Source organism: Laccaria bicolor, genomic scaffold (assembly GCF_000143565.1).
Source record: "Laccaria bicolor S238N-H82 LACBIscaffold_2 genomic scaffold, whole genome shotgun sequence".
Taxonomy (NCBI): domain Eukaryota; kingdom Fungi; phylum Basidiomycota; class Agaricomycetes; order Agaricales; family Hydnangiaceae; genus Laccaria; species Laccaria bicolor.
Window position 1 is genome coordinate 2,431,954 of NW_001889873.1, and position 23,375 is coordinate 2,455,328.

Genomic DNA, 23,375 nt, shown 5'->3' on the forward strand with positions numbered 1-23,375 from the left:
GCGGCGGCTTGACAGACAAATCGGGGTGTGCAGCGACGAAGGCTTTGAAGCTTGGGTCGGTTTTTGAGTCAGGAATTTTCCAAGGGAATCGCCTGAGGACCATGCACAAGAAAATGATGGCGCAGCTCCAGACATCGGTTTTTCTGGGATCGTATGAATCCTTGTTCAAAACTTCAGGGGCAAGGTAGGGATCACTCCCAACGATGCCGGAAGCAGGAGTGTGAGCCTTGCCTGGATAATGGAAGACGGTCGCTGTTCCAAAGTCGATTAGCTTGACGACGTTCTCCGTGGTCATAACGCAGTTGTCGAGCTTGAGATCGCGATGTGCCAAACCCATCTCGTGAAGGTATTCGACGCCATCACATATTTGGCGAAATACGCAGTAGATTTCGGGACGACACATTTTTCCTGACATGACAACGGAAAAGAGATCGAACGGGGCGTACTCCATGACCTTGAAATGGGTCAGATACACCAAAACAAAAGGGGGGGGGGGACAGAAGAAACTCACTTCATAATAGTGGCCATTATCAGAAACGATATCCACAGTGTTGATGATGTTGAGATGCTTCAGAGTGGAGCCAACGCAAAACTCTGCAGTAACCTTTTTCTGATACTCCTTCTCGCTCTCACCAGCGCGCTTTGGACGAAACTCCTTGACAGCATAGACAGTGCCTCCGCTTTTACTGCTGGCCTTGATGAGCCTCACGGTGCCGCCAGCACCGCTTCCAAGTACACGGCCCCACTTGCCATATTTTTTTGAGAGGTGGGCATGGGTGGCATCTTGCAAGGAAACGATGGGGTGTGGTGAAGAGGAGGGGTGACGGACCGAAGAAGAAGAAGGATGTTTTGTGGGTTTTTGTTGGTGATGATGATGGTGGTGGTTGTGGTGGCTGTTGTCAGACGAAGAGTCTGTTGTGTTTGAGCTGAGCTTTGAACTAGAGGGGGATGGGGTGGTTCGGTCCTTGCTCTGTTTTATGGCAGAGACCGGGTTATGGCTATCGGTAGGAGTATCGTTGACGGAATCTCTATGTCGGGGAGTGACAGGGGTATGTGGGTTTGAGTGAGGAGGATGGTTGTGATGATGAGGGATGTGGTGGTTGAGAAAACGCTTTAGATCATGGAGAGGACCGTGCTTTGGATCGTCCATATTAAAGCTTGGCTTCCGGATGAAGGGGAAACGGGAAGAGCGGACGGGGTCAGGCAGGTCAGTCTGAGACGTTCATATAATTAGCATTGAATGAATGAATTATTCAGTATGCTCACCGCGGATAGCATTGCGACGGGAAGACTAGCTGAGAGAGCGGAAGATAGATGTGGGAGAGAGGAGGCAGGGCCGATTTTCTTGGAATTCATCACTACAAGTAGCGACGGGCATAAGCAAAGATGACCGATGTTGTCTGCGCCTGCCACTTGGCTGCCACTACTAAGCCACTTGCCAGCGGCTGCTCCAATCCCTCGGCTGCGTTTTGCCGCGCCGGCTGACAGTCCGTTGCCGCTCGGACTAGATTTAAATTCTAATCTACATCACATGGTCTCAATGGCGCTATTTCCGCCACGAATCACCCAAGATCATCAGCTTCCCGTTTCCTCTTCATCTCCCGCGATACTTTGTGTTGTGCCGCCTCGTGCTTCGCCAGCTCCGCAGGCACTTTCGATACAGGGCTCTTGGAGATTTCTGTAGCGCTATATTCAGCATCAACCCTACTTTCCCCGGTCTAGGAACGTACCTTGCTTGAGGTCGTACCTGATCGGAGAGATAGCGAAAGATAGACGTTAACCCAGCCAAAGACTTAAGTAGAAGCAATCAACCCACATGACTTCGTCATCGTCGTTCGTGAGGAACGTGATGGCAGTGCCAAGCTTTCCAGCACGACCCGTGCGTCCTAAAAGTATCCATAAAAATCATCAATCTACATTTTCATCCACGAGGGACTTACCAATACGATGCACGTAGGCTTCAATCGTGTTTGCCATTTGAAAGTTGATGACAAGGCTGACATCTTGAACGTCGATACCGCGTCCTGCAAGGTCAGTAGCAACAAGCACATCCGATTCACCATTGCGCAACGATTGCAACGAGGCCTCTCGCTGTTCTTGGTTTTTGCCCGAATGCAGCGTGGCGGCGTTCCACTAAATTGAGATGTTAACACGGCAAAACATAAAAAAGAGCCAAGGCGATTCGCCACATACACCAGCGCGCGAGAGATCCTTGGCAACCATGTCTGCAGTCTTCTTCTGATTGACAAACACAATAATTGGAGATGCATACTGTCCGCTGTTGAGGATCTCGAGCAGTTTCTGTCTGTAGATACGTCAGCAGCATAATGACCAAAGCAAACGAGCGACTTACTTCTTCTTCTCGTCGCCACTAACGAATTCAACGCGCTGCTCGACTGTATCCACGGCCCGACCGGCCTCGCCAATAGTGATCACTGCAGGTTTTTTGAGATACTTTCTAGCCAAGCGTTCAACTGCGGCAGGCATAGTAGCCGAAAACAACGTCGTGACACGCGTTCGGCCCTTCTTGATCATAGTTTCTCCGTCCACATCCATTTGCTCTCCAAGGTCCTCTCCTTGCATAGTTTCTGACGGAAGGGCATCTAGAATGAATGTAAGATCCGCTTCAAAGCCAAGGTGAACCATTCGGTCAGCTTCATCCATGACGACATAGCGACACTGGGAGAGGACAAGAACGTGTCTCTCGATGACGTCCTTGAGACGACCAGGGGTTGCGATGATAATCTCTGCACCCTCTCGTAGGTTGAATTGCTGTTCTTCTACAGCTCTCTAAAGCCAACATCAGAGTCTTGGCTAAAGTACATGACTAAATTTGACATACCCCTCCGACGATAGACACACACTTGAAGCCAAGGGGTGACGCGAACTTGCGTGCTTCGCTTTCGATCTGCTGAGCCAACTCACGAGTGGGTGCCATGATCAAAGCATATGGGCCAAGATGCCGAATATCGTCCGTAAACGGTGGCAAGCCCGAGATAAAGGACAGCATGGGAATAACAAAGGCAGCCGTTTTTCCGGAACCTGTAGGCTGGATGAGCACAAATTGTTACCACAAGAGAAATAACGAACCCGTTTCAGCTATACCGATGATGTCACGGTTTAGCAAGCCAATTGGGATTGCCTGCCGTTGAATGGGCGAAGGATCCTTGTAACCGATTTGCTCGATGCAGTCTAGGATAGGTTGAGGAATAGCAGACTCCGTCCATGAACGAAGCGGATGAGGGATAGAGCCACCTCGGTGCAGAAAATCAGCATTACGCACGTGCGACAAATAGAACACATACCTCTTGCTGAAATGCTGAAATCTTCCCGAAATATACGCCAATCACGCTCCTTCATTTCATCGAGGGGCTTATCTGTCCAATGTCTGTCATCGAACCCAGCCTTGGCAGCCTTTCTCCGTTCCATAGCATCTGCCAGGTGTGTATCCACAGGTCCATTCCCAGAAATCTTGCGAGGACCACTTCCACCACCATCATCCATGCCCGCGAGGCGGCCCCTGCCAAACATAACCTGTGCACCTTGCCTATTGCTCCCAACAGCAACGGGCGAATCATCCGCGAACGTGTCGTCCTGAGTGTCCCAGTCAAAAACGAACTTTCGGTCATTCATCTTCCGAATCTTGCGCTTCTTTTTGTCAACGCCGAGGTAGCGGGATCGGATGGCTGTAAGATCGTTCTCGGTCATGGGAGGAACATAGGTACTCGTAGGCTCTGACGTAGTATTATTTGATGAACTGGGTCCTGGAGGAGGGGGCATGGAAGACGAGGGCGTTCCGGCATTGGTAGGGTTTTTACTGCGGTCTGCGCGAGGACCTGTAGGTACATTCTGGTATCCATCGCGGGGAGGACGGCGGTCGTCTTGGGCATGGGGTGGCGGGGGCTGTCGTCCCCCACGGTGTCCATCTCTATCCCGATCTCGTCTGCCATAGCGGTCGCCATGCCTGCTTGGTTGAATTCTCTCTCGAATAGAGAGTTCGCTTGCCTCGCGTTCCAACACTTCACGGTCCCGTTTAGACAACTCGTCCTTTTCCTTTTGTTCTCGTATTTCTTGAGCTCGCTTTGATATGGCAAGCTTCGCTCGTTCTTCTTTAGAAAGAAACTTGGGCTGAATTCAAACATGAGTATGGCACGGGATAGGCCAAATACTATCACGCACCTTTGCCGCTGCCTCTTTCTCTTCACGCTGCTTCTTCAGCAATGATTCGATGGAAAGTGGTTCTGTTCGCTGCGACTCCATACGGAAAAGAAGGAGGTTTTAATGATTTGTGACTAGGTTATGTTTGACATTGTCAACAAGAGGGAACTGCGTTTGCGGCACTCACCTCGCCAGACCCATATTTTCCCACACTACAATCTCAGCCATCGTCCACCTCCTCCAAAAACCAAAATCTAAGTATCCACGATGAGCGCAGGCCTCGGAGTGCCAGTCAAACTGTTACATGAATCGCTAGGACACATAATTACTGTGGAACTGAAAACGGGGCAACTATATCGCGGCAAGCTTGCTGAAGGTATGTGACTTGGATCGCTTTCTTTCAATCGAAGCGCTTACGCTTTTTCTTTTGGGGATAGCGGAGGATAACTTGAACATCTCTTTGAAGGATATTACCGTTACTGGTCGTGATGGACGTGTATCTCAACTTGACCAAGTTTATATTCGAGGAAGCATGGTTCGGTTCTTCATTGTTCCTGATATGTTGCAGAATGCGCCCATGTACGAAGTCTCTCTCCGTCCTTTTCTTTTGTTGTATGCTGATTGATGGCCTGCTTTTTCATTTCCTTCCCTGCCCATGATGTCCCCCTTCGTGACTGATTCTGTGATGAAAAATGGATGTGCACAGGTTCAAACGGGTAGGACCAAATGCCATGAGGGGGAGAGGTATAGGGACAGCCCGTGGGCGCGCCACGATTATGCGAGGTGCGTTGCCAGTAGTGATCTTCATCTTCATTTCCACTGACTTCATTCCTTCCCTTCGTGATCAGCCAATGGTACGCGTTTTTTGACTGTTATTCATACGGCGATACTAAATAACGATCTAATTGATTTACAGCTCGCCGCGGACGTGGAGTTGTGCCACCTGCACGCGGTATCAGGAGATAGATAGGAGATGGTTGAAAGATTCTTTGTTGTAATAAAACAATCTCAATTTTCTGCACCTTACAGTGACTACATGGTATTAAAAGACGATCGGCATCAGGGAAACAAGCGTACGATTTCGCTAACGGCGCTCATTATGTTATTTTCTGGGTACCACTTCTATCGAGTCTGCCCTCTCGCTAAAAGTCGGTTACTCTTCCCTTGAAACTCCAATCTCCACCTTGATCTTCTCCCCAACGCTTGACGGGCTCGCGCTTGGGCCCGCCTTTTTCCCCTGTAACGGGGTTTATGTCGCCCTCGAATTCTGGTTTGATGGGTGTGGGAGCATCAGGGTGGGTGTTTGGAAGTGTGTCGACAGGCGATGAGAGTGGTGCTTGTGCCCTGCGCTGAAGTTCTTCGAATTCACGTTGCTGAACTTTGGGTAGTGGTGGTGGCCCTGGTCGATTTATGGTGGCGACGAAGCGCATGAGAGGCAATGTCAGACGATGTCGAAAATGAAGAGGAGAGAGCATGCTGGCTACTCAGTCAAAGGTTGGAGCTATAAACCCCTGCGTGACATCAGAGGACATCAGTCACAAACTAAAGTCTACAAGTACAAACCAGTTTTCGCAAAGGCATTCGAGTTGAATCATGGCGGGAGAACCGTCTTCAGCCAATGCTGTTCAACTGCTCGACGACGACGGAGAAATTACAGTTCAGGCATGTGTCTATGTCTTTTCTGCTTCTCGTCAGCACATACAGATACAGAACGTTTTTTTCAGTTAGAAACGTGTCTGAAGCATATCTTTGCCAAATATTGCTCTCCATCCGTCTCACGATCGGATAAGAAAACATTGTTACAGCCACCAACCAACGCAACTCTCTCTCCAGAGGGCTTGGATGCTTGGGCTAAAGACACCAACGGCGCCCCCTTCTCACAGGAAACGAAGGATGAGCTCGCTGAATTTATGGACATTGCTGAGGATGGTAGTCTGACGTGAGAGAAGGATACCTCATAAGATTTTCGTGTCCCTCAACTTGATCAACCAGCTTGAAAGGATTTTTACTGATTTATCAGTTACAAACTGAAAACGACGAGGAAGAAACTTGGCGGGATCTGGTCAGTTCAAAAATGATCTGCACAAGAATTGTTGCTGATCCATCTTCTCCAGTCGAAACATGGCTTTGATAGGGCGTTGAACCTCATCGGCTAGCGACGAGGCCTATGGGGATAGAATATGGTGACTACTTGAGCCTCAATTTCCATAATTCGATACCCTCCCAATCCGCATTGTCCCATTGAGCTCCATGCTTGTTAAGAGCCTTTGAAAGCCTTTTCCTAGGTATCCGTTCCACTGAAAAGTTCCAAATGTTTCTAGCATCATCTAGTAGACGGTCGAGAAGTGGAGGATCGCGACGTTCAACGCACAACAGAACGAGTGGAGATCGCGGTGGGGAGGAAGAAAATCTTGATAATGTGCTTAGCGCGTGGATTGTACGTAGTAGTGGTTCCACGAGCTCAGATTTGTAGACTGTATCGGCAGAGTATATGAGGTCATAAGGAGGATTGGATCCGGAGGTAATATCCCATTTCCATTCCGCCGGAGATACCAACCAATCCAATTCGTGAATCTCTACTCTTCCGGAGCGTTCGGGGAGCTGTGCGAGGTTTGTTTGAATGTTGTTGGAGAGAACAGATGAAATCACAAGATCGATGTCAGTCGCAAGAACATCCCATCCGAGCGACGCCAAAGCAAGGCTGTTGTTTATTTATAGCTGTGAACGGAGAGACACAGCGTTAAACTGGCGGAGAACCCACGCGGTCAACCCAACGCCGCTTCCCAACTCGATGGCTCGCGGGCGAGGAGGATATGTAGGGACATGATATTCAGCGAAATAGAGAGCCAGGCATTGACCGGACAGCCAGAGTGCCGTTCCGTTGCATATTCCGTCGTCTCGTTGTGCCAGATAAAAGGTGGAGTCAACAAAGGGAAAGCGGAGAAGGGGCAGATGCTTTGTATTATGGGAAGGGAGCATGCCAAGATGAATGTTGACGGTTGTTTGGAACGCAAGGCGCTGTTCGCCTCGTGTCGTGCGCGCCTTTGAACTTGGAGTGAAATTGTTTCCGCAGGTGTTCTGATTCTCCAGTATTCGCAGGTGCTCGCCAGCCCTTTCTTTTCTTCTTATGCCGATACCATGAAGGCATTTTTTCATCGTTTACATCTTGGAGGGGGCACCAAGGACAAGGACAAGGACTCTGCTGTGCAAACGGCTGCACCCAAGGAAAAATTCCCTCCTCTTCGTTCATGGCCACCTCAAGAGGAATCACCGCAGCAGCGCCCGTCCTCTACTCCAGCATCTCTCGCATCTTTCAAACCTCTTCCTGATATCGTCCCTTCTCAAATTGCTTCCCAACTTTCCACACGTCCCTTACCTTCCATCGACCAGCCGCTCCCTTCCGAACCAATAACGATCACTCCGACCCCTGCCTACGAATCTCCTTCGCCATCTCGTCAACCGGATCTCCTACCAGAGCTTACCGCTTTCCCCTATACAGAACCAGTATCCAACGGCACTTCACGTAAACATGTAAATGGAAGTGCAACCACCGCTACTACCATCACTACCACTACAACCGATGTGCAGAAGAAAGTCGCTTTTATATCCCCTCCTCCAACCCCAATACCCACTACGCTTGATCGCACGTTGTCCGATACACCTGTCAATGGCACGCCTCCAGCTGTACTCAAAACAACCGTGTCGCGTTTTCAGGCGACTTACGGCAAGGAGCCTCGTGGCTCTATATCAACCGCTGCATCGTCCTCAAAAGCCGACGTTGCTACCGCTACCAAGACAAGCGTGAAAGCCACTTCGACGCGAACCGCCTCACCCTATCTTCAGAAGGGCTACGAAGGCACATCCGTTCAATCTCTGCGTTCTGGCACACCATATTCCCAAATGTCCAGTAGCGGAAGCCGTATCCTTGCAGCCCAATCGTGGAGTGAGGTCACGGAAGAGGACCTCGTTTCTAACCTTGGGTCGCGTGAGCGTACCCGACAAGAAGTCTTGTTTGAAATCATCTCAAGTGAAGAGAGGTTAGTGAACATCCAGCCTCCATTCCCACTATGCTCACATTCTTCAGATACGTCCAAGAACTGGTCAAAATGAAGGACACATTCATTGACCCTTTATTACACCCTTATTCTGTTCCCACTTCCCCGATGGCTTCCACCCCGAATTTGGATTACGATTATTATCGTGCGGAATCTCCCTTTGAATCAGCTGATGATTTACCACCCATTGCCGCCCGTTTCATGTCGCCAACACCCGGAATGAGTTCAAATCCGTCCTCACGTCCCAAGGAAATCCCAATTGTTGATGCGGAATCCTTAGAGACTGATGAGGATGACGAAGCAGGGGATAAGGCTGGCAGATTGTATGACTCAAGAAGACAAGGGTCATCGAAACATGATCATCCCCGATCACCATATCGAAGTATGTCGAATCGCCCTGCAGTGAGGCAGGTGGGCGGCGTCTCCGTCCCGTTCCCTTCCCGGTCTCACCATTCACTACCGCCTCCTGTGCGTGGCAACCCACCAAATTCATCGACCCATTCTCTAGGTCGTCAATCAACTATCGTAGAGCGCGATCGAGAACGTAAGTCTAGCCATGGCCAGGGGGAAGGTTCACCAAAGCCCAGCATGTTGAGGAAGTTCAAGAAAAGCCAGACGTCAGCGGAAGGTGTCCTTGGAAACACTATTGCCCCCCATCAGCTTCCTGAAGATTTACGCATCTGCCTGGAGGTTATCGATAGCGGCGTGTTTGACGGCCATAAGAGACTCTCAGAGGCGTTGAAAAAACGCTACGATGATCAGTTTCCCTTGGTACGATCACTTGCAGACGTTTTTGTATCAAATGTATGTTCCTCTTCGTTTCATTGGGTTTTCCAATCTCACCATTGAGCAGTCCGATATCTTTCACGGTTACGCCACCTACGTTCTCCATTTGGAGCGCGCTTTAGGTCAAGTGGACGCCGCTTTATCTAACGTTTCGACAAAGAAACCCAAGAAACAAGACGCAGGCGAGTGGTTGAAAGTTTGCAAATTCCTCCAGAAATTGGAGGAGGATGCTTCGGATAAGGGCGAAACCGGCTTAGCTATCACGTTGTCAAAACCTTTTCAAAGGCTTCTCAAATACCCCCTTCTCTTTCAGAATCTCCTCTTCCATACCGACCCCAGTACCTTCGAGTATGAAAGCACGTTACAGATGGTTGCTGAAGTCGAAAACATTGTTCGGAGCATTGAAGACGAAAAGATTCAGAAGGAGGAACGGGACAAGACGCGAGATGTATTCGCGCGTATTGAAGGTTTAGACAAAGTCAAGCAGCTGGCTTTGCCAAAGCCGTCACGCGTTCTTATAGAAGAACGGCTGTGCACCCCTGGATTGAGCCCTTTGAACGGTCTAGCGAAGGCTGTATCCCCTCCGCCGGTTGTCAATGCTAAAGGGGTACGGGGCAAGTCTTCGTTCAAGCGTCTTAGCGACGTTCTCAGCAGCAACGGAGTAGGGGGAAAGAAAGACCTTTGGTTTGTTGTCTTCAATGATGTCGTGCTGCAATGCCAGCGAACTGGAACCACGTCCTTGCCATTGGTGGCTGCGATGAACTCTCGTACAAATTCAATGCCAGAGTTGCAAGGTAAAGCAAAGTATGCGACAACAGGTCGTCGAACTTCCTACACTAAACCTCGTAACCTGTATAAATTCATCAAGGTAAAGTTCAATGATCATCGTTATGCAATAAGCTGACAATAAACCCCCGCCCGTTCAAGATTGAGATTTGGGCCATAGGAGACGTCATGCAGCCTGGAGAAGGCATCGTCTCGATGGAAGAGTACGTTTTGAACTTCATTCCCTCTTACGACACTGAATAACTCCGTACAGTGTTGTTCGATCGCGAACGCAAGCGCTCACCAATCAGCCAAAGATCGTTCCACTCCCCGCCGATGACGATGACGATGGAGATTCATCCGACTCTGATAAGAAGAGCAAAATGAGCTTTTCTTACTGGGGTGCTGATAAAGTCACAGTACAAAAGCCTATCATCAAAGGTCGACCTCTTGGCGTGACTACTACGAGAAGGGGAGGATCGTCTGCCTATGGCAGAGAGTCCTCAGCTAATGCCAAATTTGGTAACAGACTTGTTTCAGATGGATCTTCACATGCACGTCCTTCCAGCAGGCGGACACAGGTAACCCCAACGTCACGCCGACAGCCACTATCTGAAGAGGGCCCCAACTACGCAAGAGCTACGGTGACGAGACCGGCTTGGGATACCAGTACACGATCCCCACTGCCGCCTTCTTCTAAACGATCTCGCAACACTTCTCAGGCCAGCGCAGCGACAAAAACCACCGTTCCAACTACTCCCCCAGCAACAGCCAAGGCTCCTGTCTCTTCACCTGCTCCTTCGGAAGATTCTGGGGTAGGCCTATACCGTCAAATGCTTGTTAATGAACCCTCTTTTAACAACAATCTCTGAAGGCTTGAACGAATGCTACTATTTTGCACCATATATCCACTACACTATAACCAATATAACCCACTTTATTATATCCCTCAAAATTCTCACTTCCCAACGTTATCACCTTTCGGCTTGAGGGGTGCTGCAGAACTGGAATATTGCTTACTTTGGCTCACAGGCTCGTTTCGCATACATATGAATGGTCTTTTATCTGTCTATTCACTTCTGCATACCTTAGTCCCTATAGATTCAAATTGTACTATCATCACTCTTTGTCCCGGATCTCTTAATCAATCTGTTTCGTATGCCGCATTGTGTATGCTGACACTTCGGCCGCTGGGATCCGATGCACATCCCCAGTCGCCACGAGGAATCCAGCTGTGAAGTCCAGGTTTAATGAACGCAACCATAGATATTTAGTTAATAAACATACCGAACGGCTGTCTTGGCCGCAGCTTCTGATGGGAATAATCCTGAAAGCACAGTAAGTGGGTCCCATGTTTACCCCGAAGGTTGGTGAAACTTACCGTCGAAGATATCACGAATGAAGTACGCTTCTTTAGTATCGGGGACATCCGTTGTCCATTTTTCCGCCCGTTTTGCAAATGCTTCGTCGCTAACAACTTCAGCTGCATAGTTCTTGATCCTAATAAAACGAGTGATGTCATTGAAAAACTTTGGTAAGATGTGTATCATACCCGTCGATCCAAGAATAGCCAACGCCATCAGAAAATTGTTCCTTTTGACGCCAGAGAATTGATTGTGGTAGGTAAGGCTAACAACAACGGATGGTAAGCTGTGGCAAGTGGTCAACGAACTTTTTAAAAGGCTCACCTTGCCGTCGGGGGAAAGATCAAATGCTTTTCTAAGGAGATACTGCGCCAGCCGTTAGTCCACGAGATAAGGAGGGGAATGAAAGAACATCCCACCTTCTCCATCTTGGGGCATCCGTCTTCGTCCACCTCCTGCTGAGCTCCTTTATGGAACATTTTTCCTTTTGGAGCAATGTTCATTGCGACTTCAAGAAAAGCTTTATCGAGAAAAGGCACGCGTGCCTCCAGCCCCCAGGCCATTGTGGATCTAAAAAAAACCTGCTTCAGCCTCACATCTGTACTTTGAACACTTGTGTATTTACTTGTTCGCTCTTAAGCAGTCAGCAGTGTGCAAGTTTTTGACGCGTCGCACACATTCTTGGTGGAACGAGTTTTCATCGGGAGCAGCGTGGAAGTAAAGATAGCCTTTCCGACAATCGTCATCGTTGGTTCCTGATCACGGAGAGTTGCGGTGCTTACCTCCAAAAATCTCGTCGCTTCCTTCTCCACTCAAAACCATTTTGACACCCATAGCCTTGATTTTTCGACTCAGGAGATACATGGGTGTGCTGGCTCGGACGGTGGTGACATCGTAGGTCTCGAGGTGATAAATTACTTCGGGAATGGCATCTATACCCTCTTGAACTGTAAAAACATACTCGTGATGCACTGTTCCAAGGAAATGCGCTGCCTTCCTGGCCGCTAGAAGATCAGGGGAGTTCTCAAGTCCGATGGAGAACGAGTGCAGATGTGGCCAGGCAGCCAGCATTGCTTCAGAGGCGCATCAACGAAGGGAAGACCACCAAATTCATCGAATACCAACCTTGCTCAGCGAATTGTCCTGCCGTCGGACTCGGTGGCCCATTAGAATATTCTTGAAGCTTTCTCCTCCGCACCTCGTATTGGGCCTGTGCCACCTTTTCCGTTTCTCTCGCGGCTATGGCCGCAATCAAACTACTATCGAGGCCACCACTAAGCAAAACACCGTATGGAACCTCCGACATAAGCCTTTTTCGTACTGCTTCTTCCAGGGCCTCGCGGATCGATGTCAAGTTGGCGGGTGTGGTAGGAATGGTGAAATCTGGGCCTTGGGCATCGCCGTCCCACCAGGTCGGCTGGTAGTAACGTGTTGTGGAATCATATTTGCTGTCGTATACGTGACCGGGAGGGAAGGAAATGATGCGATCGCACTCATCAACCAACGCCTTCAATTCAGACGCGAAGTAAACAGAGCCTGGTCGCTTTGAGCTCCAGCCTTGGTATAATGTCGTTATGCCGATAGGGTCTCGCGCAGCAATAATGCGGGACGGTGAAACAGACTCATCGAGGAGGACAAATGAGAACATTCCATCCAGATGTCCGCATAGTTCCGTACCGTGTTGTTGGTACTAACGCGATTCAGGAGGCATTTTTGGAGGAGACTGAAGAAAGTGCTCACCAGTGGGATAATGACCTCGCAATCGGAGTTCGTTTTGAACTTTACATCTGGACCAACGGTCGCTCGGAGCGCGATGTGGTTGTAGATCTCTCCATTCACTGCAAGTATAATTTTACCGTCTTCGCTAATTAACGGCTGAGCACCGGTATCTGATTGGCAATAAGTGATGAACTTCGTAAAAATTAAAAACTCACCAACGCCGACAATCGCAAGGCGCTCATGGACTAGAATGCTGTTCTTGCCCACATAGCAGCCAGACCAATCGGGGCCACGGTGGCGAAGTCTTTTAGACAGGGCGATGAAGTGGGCTCTGTCGGTGGAAGGTTTTTCTAGGCCATGAACAGCCAATATTCCGCACATAGTTCGCGTTCAAGGGGAGACGACAAGAAAGTTTTATTCCCGAAACCAACCCGAGCTGTCGGTATTAGATTTATGTGGTGACTCCGTCTGATCATATGAGAGATTAGATTGTAGGTCATAGCAACCGTCCCCAATTACCGCCCCTGCCACCTGCCTCCACCCTCCAACGTACTTTCGGGAAAGAGATTATACCTCGATCTTTATCTTGAGTCGATCTCAAATTGGCTGTACAATGCTATTCGCTGTGAGCGCATTTTTCCCGTCCATATCGGGCTAGACATTCTCACGCTGGGCCGCAGTTTACGCGAGTTTCGTATAATTTGAATGATGTTCATGGTTCTGCTTTGCTGTTTCCTGAGGCACTAGCTCTACTTGTATCACACGTCGCGTCTTCAGAATGTCGAGGGATCGCCTAGCTGCAGCAAGGGTCAGCCTCATTTCTCCAACCAGAACGACTCAATTTGACAGACATGCAGGCTCGTCGCGCACAAACGATGGAGATGTCAAATCTCGCTACTACCGGTCCTGCAAACGCAGGAGGGTCCTCGTCCCCATTTTTATCAGAGGTAGGAATATCGAGTTCTTCGATCCTCTCACATTGCTTATTGCAACGAACAGGCCACTAATATACAAGAGGGCATACGGCATTATAATGAGAATGTTTCAAGGATATCGATATTACGCTCTCAGATGTTAAATGAACCGAACGCGGAAGAGAGTGAACAGCTGGATTCTCTGGCTGAAGAAAATCGCACTTTGAGTCAGGATCTGAGGGAGCGCATTCAGCGGTTGGCTCAGCAGCCACAAGAACAGGATGCGGAATTGAGAAGGACTCGAGTACGCATCGTGCAGTGTTTCTTTTCTCAGACTGAAATTGATGATGGTGTAGATAGCGCTACTCCAATCAAAATTCATGGAGGCAATACAGAATTATCAATTGATTGAGAAGGAGAATCGAGCCAAATCACGACAGAGAGTTGAACGGCAGCTCAAGATCGGTCAGCTTCATCTCTACATTTTTACTTCTGTTCTTGCCTAACAAATATCTTCAAAGTGAAACCCGATGCAACGCCCGAGGAAGTCGCCGCTGCGTTCGAGGGAGGGGGTGAACAAATATTTGCACAGGCTGTAAGGCTTATTTCCTGATGTCATGGTTGTCATAATGACCTCACAGCTTTTAGTTGACAACTTCAACTCGCTATGGCGAGTCAAGAGCTGCTTACCGAGAAGTTCAAGGAAGACAGGAAGATCTCCGCAAGATGGAACAAACACTAGCCGAATTAGCCCAACTTTTTAATGACGTAAGTTGATGTTTAGCTGTTATGCCACTCCCAACTTCCCTGTGAAATTTAGATGGGAACCCTCATTGAACAGCAAGAGGCCGTCATCACAGCTGTAGAGGATACGGCTAGAGACGTAGAGGCTAACACGGAGAAAGCGTACGTCTGCAGTTGAATCTTGATCCATCCATCTTACCTTTTCGCAGCCTTCAACATACGGGTCAGGCAGTTGTTCATGGTGAGTTCGTTCATTTGATGCAAGTCACGATTCTGATATCCTGACCAGCACGATCGTATCGTAAGGGTCGTTGGATATGTTTCTTTATTTTTCTTTTCGTAGTATGTGTCCTTGCGCTTGTGTTGGGCATCGTTTTTGGTACCAGAAAGTAATTATGTACATTATTATATTATATTTCTAATTTACATATTGACTTGTACGTCATCAATGTGATTGCGCTTAGTCAGCGGCAAGGACAGATCTTTTGAGACCTTGACGTGGATTCCTTGATTTTCTACTTTCTTGCGTCTCCTATGACCAAGGCACGGCGGCGAAGAGCTTCCATCGAACTAGTCGATGCGAAGCAAGCTGTTGACCTGGCTACGGCTCAAACTTACTCAGAGAACGTCTTCTTATTTGTGCCGAATCTCATTGGTATGTCTGCGTCACGCTCCAGGCGTTGGCAACAAAGCTGACGGGACTCTCTAGGGTATGCTCGTGTTCTCCTTGCCGGACTGTCGTTACACTTTATGAGCTACCATCCCAAATACTGCACATGGGCATACGTTGTTTCTTGTTTGCTTGACGCGGTCGATGGGCAGGCTGCTCGTGCTCTTCAACAGACGTCGAAATTTGGAGCTGTATTGGACATGGTGACGGATCGGTGCGTGTTTGCGATTGCCTTGGTGCAGATTGTCACTAATGTACGAGGAACAGCTGCACTACATCATGCTTGTTGTGTTATCTGGCTTCTGTTTATCCAGCCTACGCGATTCTTTTCCAGTTCCTCATTGCACTAGACTTTAGCAGTCACTACATGCACATGTATAGGTTCGTTACCTCGTTCTCTTGTCCGTCTCCATCCTTGACGTGTCCATTAGTTCATTGGTCACTGGATCGAGAAGTCATAAGTTAGTAACAAGCGATGTTAGTCGTATTCTCTGGCTATACTATAACGACTCTGTGAGTATCAGCCTTCTTTATAGGTTCCGCGACGTACTTAATGATCCTTGGGCAACGCGAAGCGAACGCTGTTTTTCATCTGCGCGGGCAATGAGCTATTCTTTGTTTCGTTGTACCTCATGAAATGGTCGACCACGCCCATCGGTTTAACTGGATGGTTTGCTGGGTTTACATATGCGCAGCTCATGGCGCTGTGCAGCATGCCGATCTGCGTGACTAAAAATATCATCAACCTGGTACAATTGTGGAAAGCTTCCAAGATTTTAGTCGGGGTAGACTTGGCGGAAAGGGAGATGGCACGGCAAAGTAAAGCAGCTGGGGATGCTGCGAAAAGTTAGATGCTATTTAAGTATATATTCTCTGCTCTACTTTACCTCGGCGTTACTTGTAATTCACTCCATCATGCCACGTGACAAACCATTTTTCTCAGAAACGCTTGCACATTAACTTGACGCCAACGCTCTCTTGAATGCGGTCGCAAACGCTCCTTCGCAAGTCCCAATTGTTGCTTGCCGCACCCATTCTCCCTCGCCGCGCCCTCTTTTCTTGTACAGATTATTCACGCCTACCACGAAACAAACGACCGCGACTTGATCCCCTCAGTGTCTTTTCAAGTCGCTTCGTATCGTCAACCGTACCGCCTTCGCAAGACGACTCCTTTAGCTCATTACCAGAATCTGTCGATAACTCTAAAGAGCCTACCGAGAGCGTAGAAATTACATCGCCGGAGGAAATCGACAAGCCTAAGTCGCGTCGGGCTAAAGTTACTTCATCGCTGAGCAAAGACTCAGAAGCTCTTGAACTCCCGGAGGGACTTGACATTCTATGGCTACCTGATGTCGTGCGAGAGGCATGTAGCGACGATCCCGCCACACTTCCTGCCGACGTCTTTGAGGAAGCTTTGAACAATCTTCTCATCACGCTTCACCCTCAAAATCAGCACCGAGCAACATATGCAACTGCGGCGGGAGGATCTATTGAACCAACTCTTGGCCTTTTCTGCCCTATAGAGGGCGGGGATTACGTGATTGACGCAACTGTCAGAGAATTGGCACGCCACACTGGAGCTGAAGTTTTAGTCCTCGATTCAGTTCAACTTGCAGCTGGTGAATGGGGGCAATTCGGAAGGGGTGAGTTTTTATTTTAAACTTAATGCATCTTATTATATCCTTCCAACAGCGGCAAATTGCCTGCAACTACCGAAAAACCCCTTGCATTTTCCGTCGACATCACCTTCTCCTCCGTCTAATCGTAATTCAAGCATGACAGAAGATGAAAATGATTCGGACGAGGATTTTGAGTTTTCGCCGCCCCAGCAAATGACTTTGACTTTATTGGCACCTTCGTCCAGCCAAGGTCGGGCTCTACTGGCGTCAAGCCCGCGTCGAAACGCAATTCCGAGCAAAGCCAAGGTTTTCTTTGACGCCGTCATAAACACACCGTCTCCAAATCCAGATACGGACGAGGACTCGTCATCCTTAGCTCGCAATCGACCTAGGATAGTTTACATTCGTGACTTCCCGACGCTTGGACCCTCTTCATCTGTTTGGTACCCTCATCTTCTTTCTTCTGTGCAGCAGCGACGTCGAGGCCCTATATCGAGGCCATCCTCTGCCGTTCCCAACCCCATGACTATTATATTTGGGATGACACCCCCATTGACCCCTCCAATTCATAGCAGCAGTTCAGGACCCAGCAGCGGCTTACTGAGTCTTCTCATGAGCCGTGGCGCGACCTCTTCTCAGGTGTCATCCCCTTCAAAACATCATAATTCAGATTGGAGTGAAGGTGAAGCTGCGGAGAAGGCCAGAGAAGGGCGCCTTCGAAATCGGCTGAAAAAGTGGGAGAAAGGGAATTTAATCTTGCATGAAGAGTTTCCGAGGTTATTCCCAACTCCAGAGGGTGACGTTGGTGGCTCGCACAGGCCCGAAGTCATTGTGATTGGTGGCAATGGAATGCCTCCGCCGTCGCTATTAAGTGGGGGGACTGCAGTTGCCAGTGGTAGTGCTGGACCTGAAGCTATACTGCCTTTCTTCCGGGAATCGGTTCTGGTTCCAAACACTCGGTCGCCTTCACAAGAGCGCGAGACTCGTATTCAGCGCCGAAGGGAGATAAACGAGTTGAGCATGCGTATGGGAGTTGGTGCTGTAGGTGGTTCAATTGAAAGCACAAGCGCAGCTTTGGTATTAGGCAATCTCCCTTCAAACAAAGAGCCATCTGCAGACGAGCCCGAGCGAATGTGGGACCGATGGGGAAGCAAAATAGAAGTATGGAGGAATGTCCGCAAAATCGCCGATCGCGCCGTCGGAAATGTCATGTCAGCTCGCGCAGCTGGGTTCAAGGTAGAGAAAGTGACACTAGATTCGACGGTCGTTCCGTGGTCTGCTGTGAATATGGCATGGATTGCCAATAGATCTGTCCAGGATAAACGCAAGCTTTGGACCAAGGACTCCTCTTTGACCAAGTCGATACAAGAGGAAGCCGAGGATGAGGCCGACACGAAGAGTGGGACTGACCCGGTCACGGAGCGGGTTAAAAATGACACTGAACTTGACACATATGAACAGAGGCTGCTACCTTGTATTGTTGATTCAGGTTCGTCCCTTCTCCCGTTGCAGATTTTGTTGCGCTGATTCATCAAGTAGCTTCTATGTCAACATCATTCAGCCAGGTGCATTTACCATCTCATACCATCGACTCTGTTCGCACTATTGTGTCCCTGCCCCTCCTTCACCCTCGAGCATTTGAGCAAGGCATTCTCAAGGAGCATGGTATGACAGGATGCCTTCTATTCGGCCCCCCGGGGACAGGTAAGACTTTGGTTGTCCGTGCTCTAGCAAAGGAGGCTGGTTGTCGGATGATCACGATTTCTCCCTCTGATGTTATGGATATGGTGAATTATTTCCTTATTCTTCATACGACTGTCCTGATGTAGTTTAACCAGTACGTGGGTGAAGGCGAAAAACTGGTTAGGGCCGTGTTTTCTCTTGCCCGTCGTCTGTCACCTTGTGTCGTTTTCCTGGACGAGATCGACGCTCTGTTCGGCGCACGTATGTCTGCTCGTGAAAGTGGTGGTGCCATCGCTCATAGAGGCGTCATCACCGAATTCATGCAGGAAATGGATGGTCTTAAATCCTCTCGAGATGACAGCGTCATTGTTATCGGCGCCACGAACCGACCTTTTGACTTGGACGATGCAGTACTCCGCCGCTTGCCACGTCGATTATTAGTCGATCTCCCTGGCGAAAAGGAAAGAGAAGGTGCGAACTTTTCTTGTGGAACGTCGACAAAACATCTTTTACAACCTCTTCATTAGAAATTCTCAAAATCCTTCTTCGCGATGAATCTCTAGCGGGAGATATCGATGTCCAATCGCTCGCCAAGAAGACGGAATCCTTCTCCGGTTCAGATCTTAAGCGTGAGTTCCAAACGAAATAGTGAACTTTTTTATTCCAACTTTCCTTCAGACCTCTGTGTTTCGGCAGCACTCGATTCCGTCAAGGAGAATGTAGACCTTCCATGGTCGTCGTCCTCAAAGCCTGATGTGTTGCCCCTTTCATCGACTCCACAAGACCTACCAGCCCCCTCTTCTGCATCGGTCGACGAATCCCTTAGCGCAGAAAGTCCGACTGAGTCTACCCCAACTGTGGAGGACGATTTGAGCGTTGCGAACTCCCAGTACCACCCCCGTATTCTCCATTTGCGTAACTTCACGAAGGCACTGAAAGAAATCACGCCATCGTCTTCTGAATCCCTCGGCAGTCTTGCGGAGCTACGAAAATGGGATGAAGAGTTTGGAGAAGGAAGACGAGACAGGAAGAAGCGCCAGGTTTGGGGTAAGGGTCGGTTTGGATTCGTAGATGAGAAGGTCGAGGTGGGTAAAGTCAGTGGTCAAGTTGAAACTTCCCCACCTGTGCCTCCAAACACGCGATAATTGCATTATATCTCAATGGTCATTCGATTCAGAGGAACATTAAATGGTATTACGAGGCACATCACTAGCAATTCTTAACGCTTTGCTCCCCGACGGTTTCTCTGAGGAGGGGTTGCATCGGCCTCATCTTCATCAATGTCCATGCTTTCATCAGGTTGCGGTTTAGTCTTTCGACTCGGACGGCGTTTGTTTTTCGACCCTGAGGGGGCTTGTGATTGCGACGGCTGTTCATCCTCATCAACAGTATCCTCTTCATCGTCAGAAGGCTCTGCGCTTCTCAATCGTACTCGGCGTTTCCCGTCATCGCCATCCTTTGCAGCATCCTCACCAACAGGAACTAGCGGTTTTTCCTTTGCTTCTCTTGGCCATTCTTTGCTGCAAGATGGGCAAGAATGTTGCCTACGCCGATATGTAGCAAAGCAGTGATAATGCAGCCGAGTCTTGCAATTGGCCGTGAAGCATGCCACTCCGCGAGTTATTATCTGCGAAAGATGAGAATGTATATGACGGATGACCCCAGAAATATTACCTCCATGCAAATTGTACATTCTACAATCTCTTCTGGGTATGTTGATTTGAGGTAAGGGAGCAACTCGAGCAAAGAACGAGTCGAGAGAGAATAACGGCCTCGTCTGAAAGATGGTCAAAATCATGGAACAAAACAGCACAAGACAAGGGACCACGAACTTGCTCTTTAAAAGCCAACCCTTTGCGACAAAGCTGCTCAAGACCACCTCTGCCTGAGTCTTGGTCATGTTCGACTTGGGCTTGATGGCGCTCAATTCGCGGAGCGCTGCAAGAGATGAAACCGAAAAAGATTCCCTGGGTGCTAACATAATTTGTTCGACCTATCAAGAGAAACGGATGTTCAGAAAATATTGTTAAAGAGTCACGAACTTCACTGACTACAGCCTTGAAAAACGCAATTTCTGCGGGGGTGTACTCCGTCGCCATTTGAGCAATCTCGTCGCCCATTCGATTGACCTGTAGGTCTCAAAGTCAATGTAATGAATAATGAATAACGATATACCCCGTACTAAAGCATAAATCTCCTTGCCAGTATCCTCGTCGTGAAGATGACGGAACTCAAGTTGAAGTTTGTCCAGAGACTTGTTAATCTTGGAAACAAACTCATCCCAAGCAGCCCTTTCCTTTGAATGCTGGATATTGGGCGCGTCACTAGAGGCTATGAACAAGGGTTAAAAAAAAGTTGCCAATGAAACTTGAAAAGCTTGCCATTGACGATTTCCACGCTCTTTTCCCATAGAGTTTGAGCCAAATTCCCAGAAAGTGCACCTCTAGACAGTACAGCTTGGAGAAAAAGACGCTCAACGTCGTGTGGAGACGCGGACATGGCGCGTGGAAGGAGATGATACTAATTGACCACGTGCCACTAATATTGTTTTCCACACTCCTGCTTCAATGCCACAATTTACGAATTTCACGAATGACGAAATTTGGCCATATGCAAATTCTTCAAACATCTAGTAACGCTCTATCTACCTGCTACGCGAGGGAGGAATTGAAGAAAAGTTGGAAAGTTGACATCGAGAAGCAGTTGAGAGGCACCCACACCTCCCTGAAGCATTTAAAAGAGATGAGAAGATATTACATTACCTGAGCAGATCTCTTTTACAACTTGTTTATTCATTCTAAGCCTCAATTACCATCGCATCTCCTTCAACCTGAGGCTTATCCAACTCCATGCTCCTGGCCGCATATTGGTTTGGATGCGTTACACTCTCTCCACCTCCTATTCCCTCCCCTTTCTTGACTCCACGGAACGAGTGCGTTATCTCAAAGACTCGTGTACATGCAACGTGAAAATGGCCTGCTTTCACTTGGGCCATGATTTCAGGAAGGTCTGCCGAGGTCAGCCCGCTCTGCGAGTACGTCGAAAGGAGGGCTGATTGTAGGTTTTCTGCTGAGTAATGGCGGTAAGGGCACCCATGATCCGAAGGCCCAGGGGTTAGAATTTGTAAACAGCTGACGATGCTTTCAGTTCAAACTCTTAGATAAGAAACAAATACGTACCTCTTTGCGGGGTAGTTCGCACGTTTGCCCTCGAGCCCATATGAATGTCGAATATTGTACTTGTGTTCCTTGTTAAATTTGTCATCGGTCATTCTGCTGAACGATTTTCGCCAAAACACGATCGCCTCTTCGATCGGAAGGCCAAGCACCTAGAAAATTCATTCAGTGTTCTACACTGCTTCATTTGCATAATCGCGCACTTTCAAGAACAAACCATACTGTAGACGTCCAAAGTGTTTGAGATGGTTATCTCTCATCAGGTTATCATGGAGCGTCTTCATACACATTGGGAAATGCTTCTTGGACAAATCATCGATCATCTCGGCTTTGAGCTCGTCTGGGTTCTCTCCAGCAGGATTGGACCATTCTGAAGAGATACCCGCTAAAAACCCTTGCGAAAGATTGTCGAGGATTGGCATAAGGCGTGTATCTTCGTCAAGCCGGGGCAACATCCTCGCTGTCATCTTGTAAAAGCTGAACGAACTTCTAAAACTCAGATTTCTGATGAAATGGAACGTACCTCGAGAGCCTTTTCGATATGGACTTCAAATTCATGATATATGATGCTTGATTGCTCTCGACCAGGTACGAATGCCCATCCTCCTGCAAGAAACACTCTTCTTTTCTCCACCAGGTCGGGTACTCGAGTCCATTTGACCTGATATGACATCTTTCGTCACGGCAAAGAAAAAGAAGAAAAACAGACAACTCCCAGACCTTATAATATTTCTCTGATTCGAAAGCCTTCTTCCTTTCCGCTTCAATCTTCGAACCATAGTATGAAGAGAGAAGCTCGTTCCAATGTTCTTGTTTCTCCGCTTTTGTTACCTTGAAGAACCGTAGTAAGTTGAACTAAAGTTACGCGTCTGAGTTCAGTTGTACGGACCGGCACCCAATTGAAATCTCGCGAGCTAAGAAACTGTTCGCGCTCGGAAAATACATCCCCTTCATAGCGCACTTTGAACAATGTAGTCTCAGCCTTGATGAAACGCCGCCGGAGGTCTTCTCTTTAAAATTCATCATTGAAGGAGGTCAGAGACGGGGTTACTAGGACCACATACGAACGACAAAACGCAAGCCTCAGTATAAAATGCCCCAGGTGATCCTTTCTCCGCTCAGACTCTATATCATTGTTCTTTGCTGTATTTGAGTTCAAAGGCAGATATTTCACGCATTGAGCGTTAGTGACGGTCTTGAGCTCTTCCCATGTTCGATTGCGCGCTGCAGATGACTCTATTTCCGCAAGAATACGCAGGCGATCTATTGCAGCGGTCTCAAACTCCTCTATCGAAATGTCGAACAAAGGTGCATCGTCGTAACTAAAGCAAGCCTTCATCAGTTATGCTGATCAGATGCCTGGAGTTTGAAAAGCACACACAAATTGAGTCTAGTGGGGTATTTAAGAAAACCGTGCTGTCCGACGTGAGGTGAGCCAGAATCATTGAGAGTAAATTTCTTTTCTCCGCCTTTGAACATGACGCGGTACTGAAAGAAAGGTCGAGATTGTCACAGACACGCTTTGTCACACAGTTACCGTGACAAAATGTCACAGGGTGCAGGAGTGTCGGAGTTTTCTAATTAGGCATCACAACCGGTTCTAACTTGTTGTGGACGTTCCTATCAAAATGGCCGTTATAAACAGAACCAACCAAAGAGTTTTTAGTCACAATTTTGGTCCCATCCAGGGTGGCAACTGGTTGCAACGGAGCTTGTGACGCG

General features: G+C 48.5%; 11 protein-coding genes across 11 annotated transcripts; 6 read left to right on the forward strand and 5 right to left on the reverse strand.

Moving 5' to 3' along the window:
• Window positions 1-1,562: 1,562 nt before the first annotated feature.
• Window positions 1,563-4,260, reverse strand: LACBIDRAFT_182393 (uncharacterized protein; the record flags this gene model as incomplete). Its single annotated transcript, XM_001875323.1, has 11 exons — window positions 1,563-1,678; window positions 1,731-1,747; window positions 1,817-1,886; window positions 1,941-2,133; window positions 2,194-2,305; window positions 2,354-2,786; window positions 2,839-3,042; window positions 3,091-3,255; window positions 3,306-3,734; window positions 3,873-4,128; window positions 4,180-4,260. The coding sequence occupies 11 exons, from the start codon at window positions 4,258-4,260 to the stop codon at window positions 1,563-1,565; spliced, it is 2,076 nt and encodes a 691-aa protein (XP_001875358.1).
• A 118-nt stretch (window positions 4,261-4,378) lies between these two features.
• LACBIDRAFT_305908 (uncharacterized protein) lies at window positions 4,379-5,562 on the forward strand. Its single transcript, XM_001874781.1, has 5 exons — window positions 4,379-4,534; window positions 4,596-4,737; window positions 4,865-4,941; window positions 5,007-5,012; window positions 5,075-5,562. The coding sequence occupies exons 1-5, from the start codon at window positions 4,426-4,428 to the stop codon at window positions 5,122-5,124; spliced, it is 384 nt and encodes a 127-aa protein (XP_001874816.1). The 5' UTR covers window positions 4,379-4,425; the 3' UTR covers window positions 5,125-5,562.
• Window positions 5,563-5,822: 260 nt separating this feature from the next.
• On the forward strand, window positions 5,823-6,314 carry LACBIDRAFT_305910 (uncharacterized protein; the record flags this gene model as incomplete). Its single annotated transcript, XM_001874782.1, has 3 exons — window positions 5,823-6,097; window positions 6,151-6,220; window positions 6,273-6,314. 3 exons carry the CDS (start codon window positions 5,823-5,825, stop codon window positions 6,312-6,314), a joined length of 387 nt encoding a protein of 128 aa, XP_001874817.1.
• Window positions 6,315-6,345: 31 nt separating this feature from the next.
• On the reverse strand, window positions 6,346-7,137 carry LACBIDRAFT_305911 (uncharacterized protein; the record flags this gene model as incomplete). Its single annotated transcript, XM_001875324.1, has 2 exons — window positions 6,346-6,859; window positions 6,920-7,137. The coding sequence occupies 2 exons, from the start codon at window positions 7,135-7,137 to the stop codon at window positions 6,346-6,348; spliced, it is 732 nt and encodes a 243-aa protein (XP_001875359.1).
• Window positions 7,138-7,296: 159 nt separating this feature from the next.
• On the forward strand, window positions 7,297-10,636 carry LACBIDRAFT_305912 (uncharacterized protein; the record flags this gene model as incomplete). Its single annotated transcript, XM_001874783.1, has 5 exons — window positions 7,297-8,195; window positions 8,243-9,017; window positions 9,067-9,867; window positions 9,927-9,988; window positions 10,039-10,636. The coding sequence occupies 5 exons, from the start codon at window positions 7,297-7,299 to the stop codon at window positions 10,634-10,636; spliced, it is 3,135 nt and encodes a 1,044-aa protein (XP_001874818.1).
• A 171-nt stretch (window positions 10,637-10,807) lies between these two features.
• Window positions 10,808-13,397, reverse strand: LACBIDRAFT_188009 (asparagine synthase). The gene is made up of 11 exons (XM_001875325.1): window positions 13,063-13,397; window positions 12,869-13,017; window positions 12,284-12,818; window positions 11,911-12,201; window positions 11,754-11,856; window positions 11,548-11,698; window positions 11,453-11,494; window positions 11,317-11,393; window positions 11,146-11,264; window positions 11,052-11,091; window positions 10,808-10,996 (listed from the first exon to the last, which is right to left on the reverse strand). Exons 1-11 carry the CDS (start codon window positions 13,226-13,228, stop codon window positions 10,909-10,911), a joined length of 1,761 nt encoding a protein of 586 aa, XP_001875360.1. The 5' UTR covers window positions 13,229-13,397; the 3' UTR covers window positions 10,808-10,908.
• Window positions 13,398-13,587: 190 nt separating this feature from the next.
• LACBIDRAFT_305914 (syntaxin-like protein) lies at window positions 13,588-14,930 on the forward strand. Its single transcript, XM_001874784.1, has 9 exons — window positions 13,588-13,655; window positions 13,705-13,794; window positions 13,847-14,065; window positions 14,118-14,226; window positions 14,283-14,356; window positions 14,410-14,529; window positions 14,582-14,667; window positions 14,715-14,746; window positions 14,795-14,930. Exons 1-9 carry the CDS (start codon window positions 13,626-13,628, stop codon window positions 14,896-14,898), a joined length of 864 nt encoding a protein of 287 aa, XP_001874819.1. The 5' UTR covers window positions 13,588-13,625; the 3' UTR covers window positions 14,899-14,930.
• A 109-nt stretch (window positions 14,931-15,039) lies between these two features.
• Window positions 15,040-16,026, forward strand: LACBIDRAFT_187926 (phosphatidylinositol synthase; the record flags this gene model as incomplete). Its single annotated transcript, XM_001874785.1, has 5 exons — window positions 15,040-15,160; window positions 15,215-15,389; window positions 15,443-15,556; window positions 15,607-15,688; window positions 15,751-16,026. 5 exons carry the CDS (start codon window positions 15,040-15,042, stop codon window positions 16,024-16,026), a joined length of 768 nt encoding a protein of 255 aa, XP_001874820.1.
• A 131-nt stretch (window positions 16,027-16,157) lies between these two features.
• On the forward strand, window positions 16,158-19,622 carry LACBIDRAFT_305916 (uncharacterized protein; the record flags this gene model as incomplete). Its single annotated transcript, XM_001874786.1, has 6 exons — window positions 16,158-16,818; window positions 16,868-18,283; window positions 18,334-18,581; window positions 18,633-18,948; window positions 19,005-19,106; window positions 19,156-19,622. 6 exons carry the CDS (start codon window positions 16,158-16,160, stop codon window positions 19,620-19,622), a joined length of 3,210 nt encoding a protein of 1,069 aa, XP_001874821.1.
• A 74-nt stretch (window positions 19,623-19,696) lies between these two features.
• LACBIDRAFT_305917 (uncharacterized protein) lies at window positions 19,697-20,976 on the reverse strand (the record flags this gene model as incomplete). The annotated part of the gene is made up of 6 exons (XM_001875326.1): window positions 19,697-20,104; window positions 20,152-20,254; window positions 20,310-20,470; window positions 20,529-20,606; window positions 20,660-20,808; window positions 20,859-20,976. 6 exons carry the CDS (start codon window positions 20,974-20,976, stop codon window positions 19,697-19,699), a joined length of 1,017 nt encoding a protein of 338 aa, XP_001875361.1.
• A 298-nt stretch (window positions 20,977-21,274) lies between these two features.
• LACBIDRAFT_244165 (uncharacterized protein) lies at window positions 21,275-23,132 on the reverse strand (the record flags this gene model as incomplete). Its single annotated transcript, XM_001875327.1, has 8 exons — window positions 21,275-21,608; window positions 21,657-21,805; window positions 21,857-22,120; window positions 22,177-22,314; window positions 22,374-22,484; window positions 22,543-22,663; window positions 22,718-22,975; window positions 23,035-23,132. 8 exons carry the CDS (start codon window positions 23,130-23,132, stop codon window positions 21,275-21,277), a joined length of 1,473 nt encoding a protein of 490 aa, XP_001875362.1.
• Window positions 23,133-23,375: the final 243 nt, after the last annotated feature.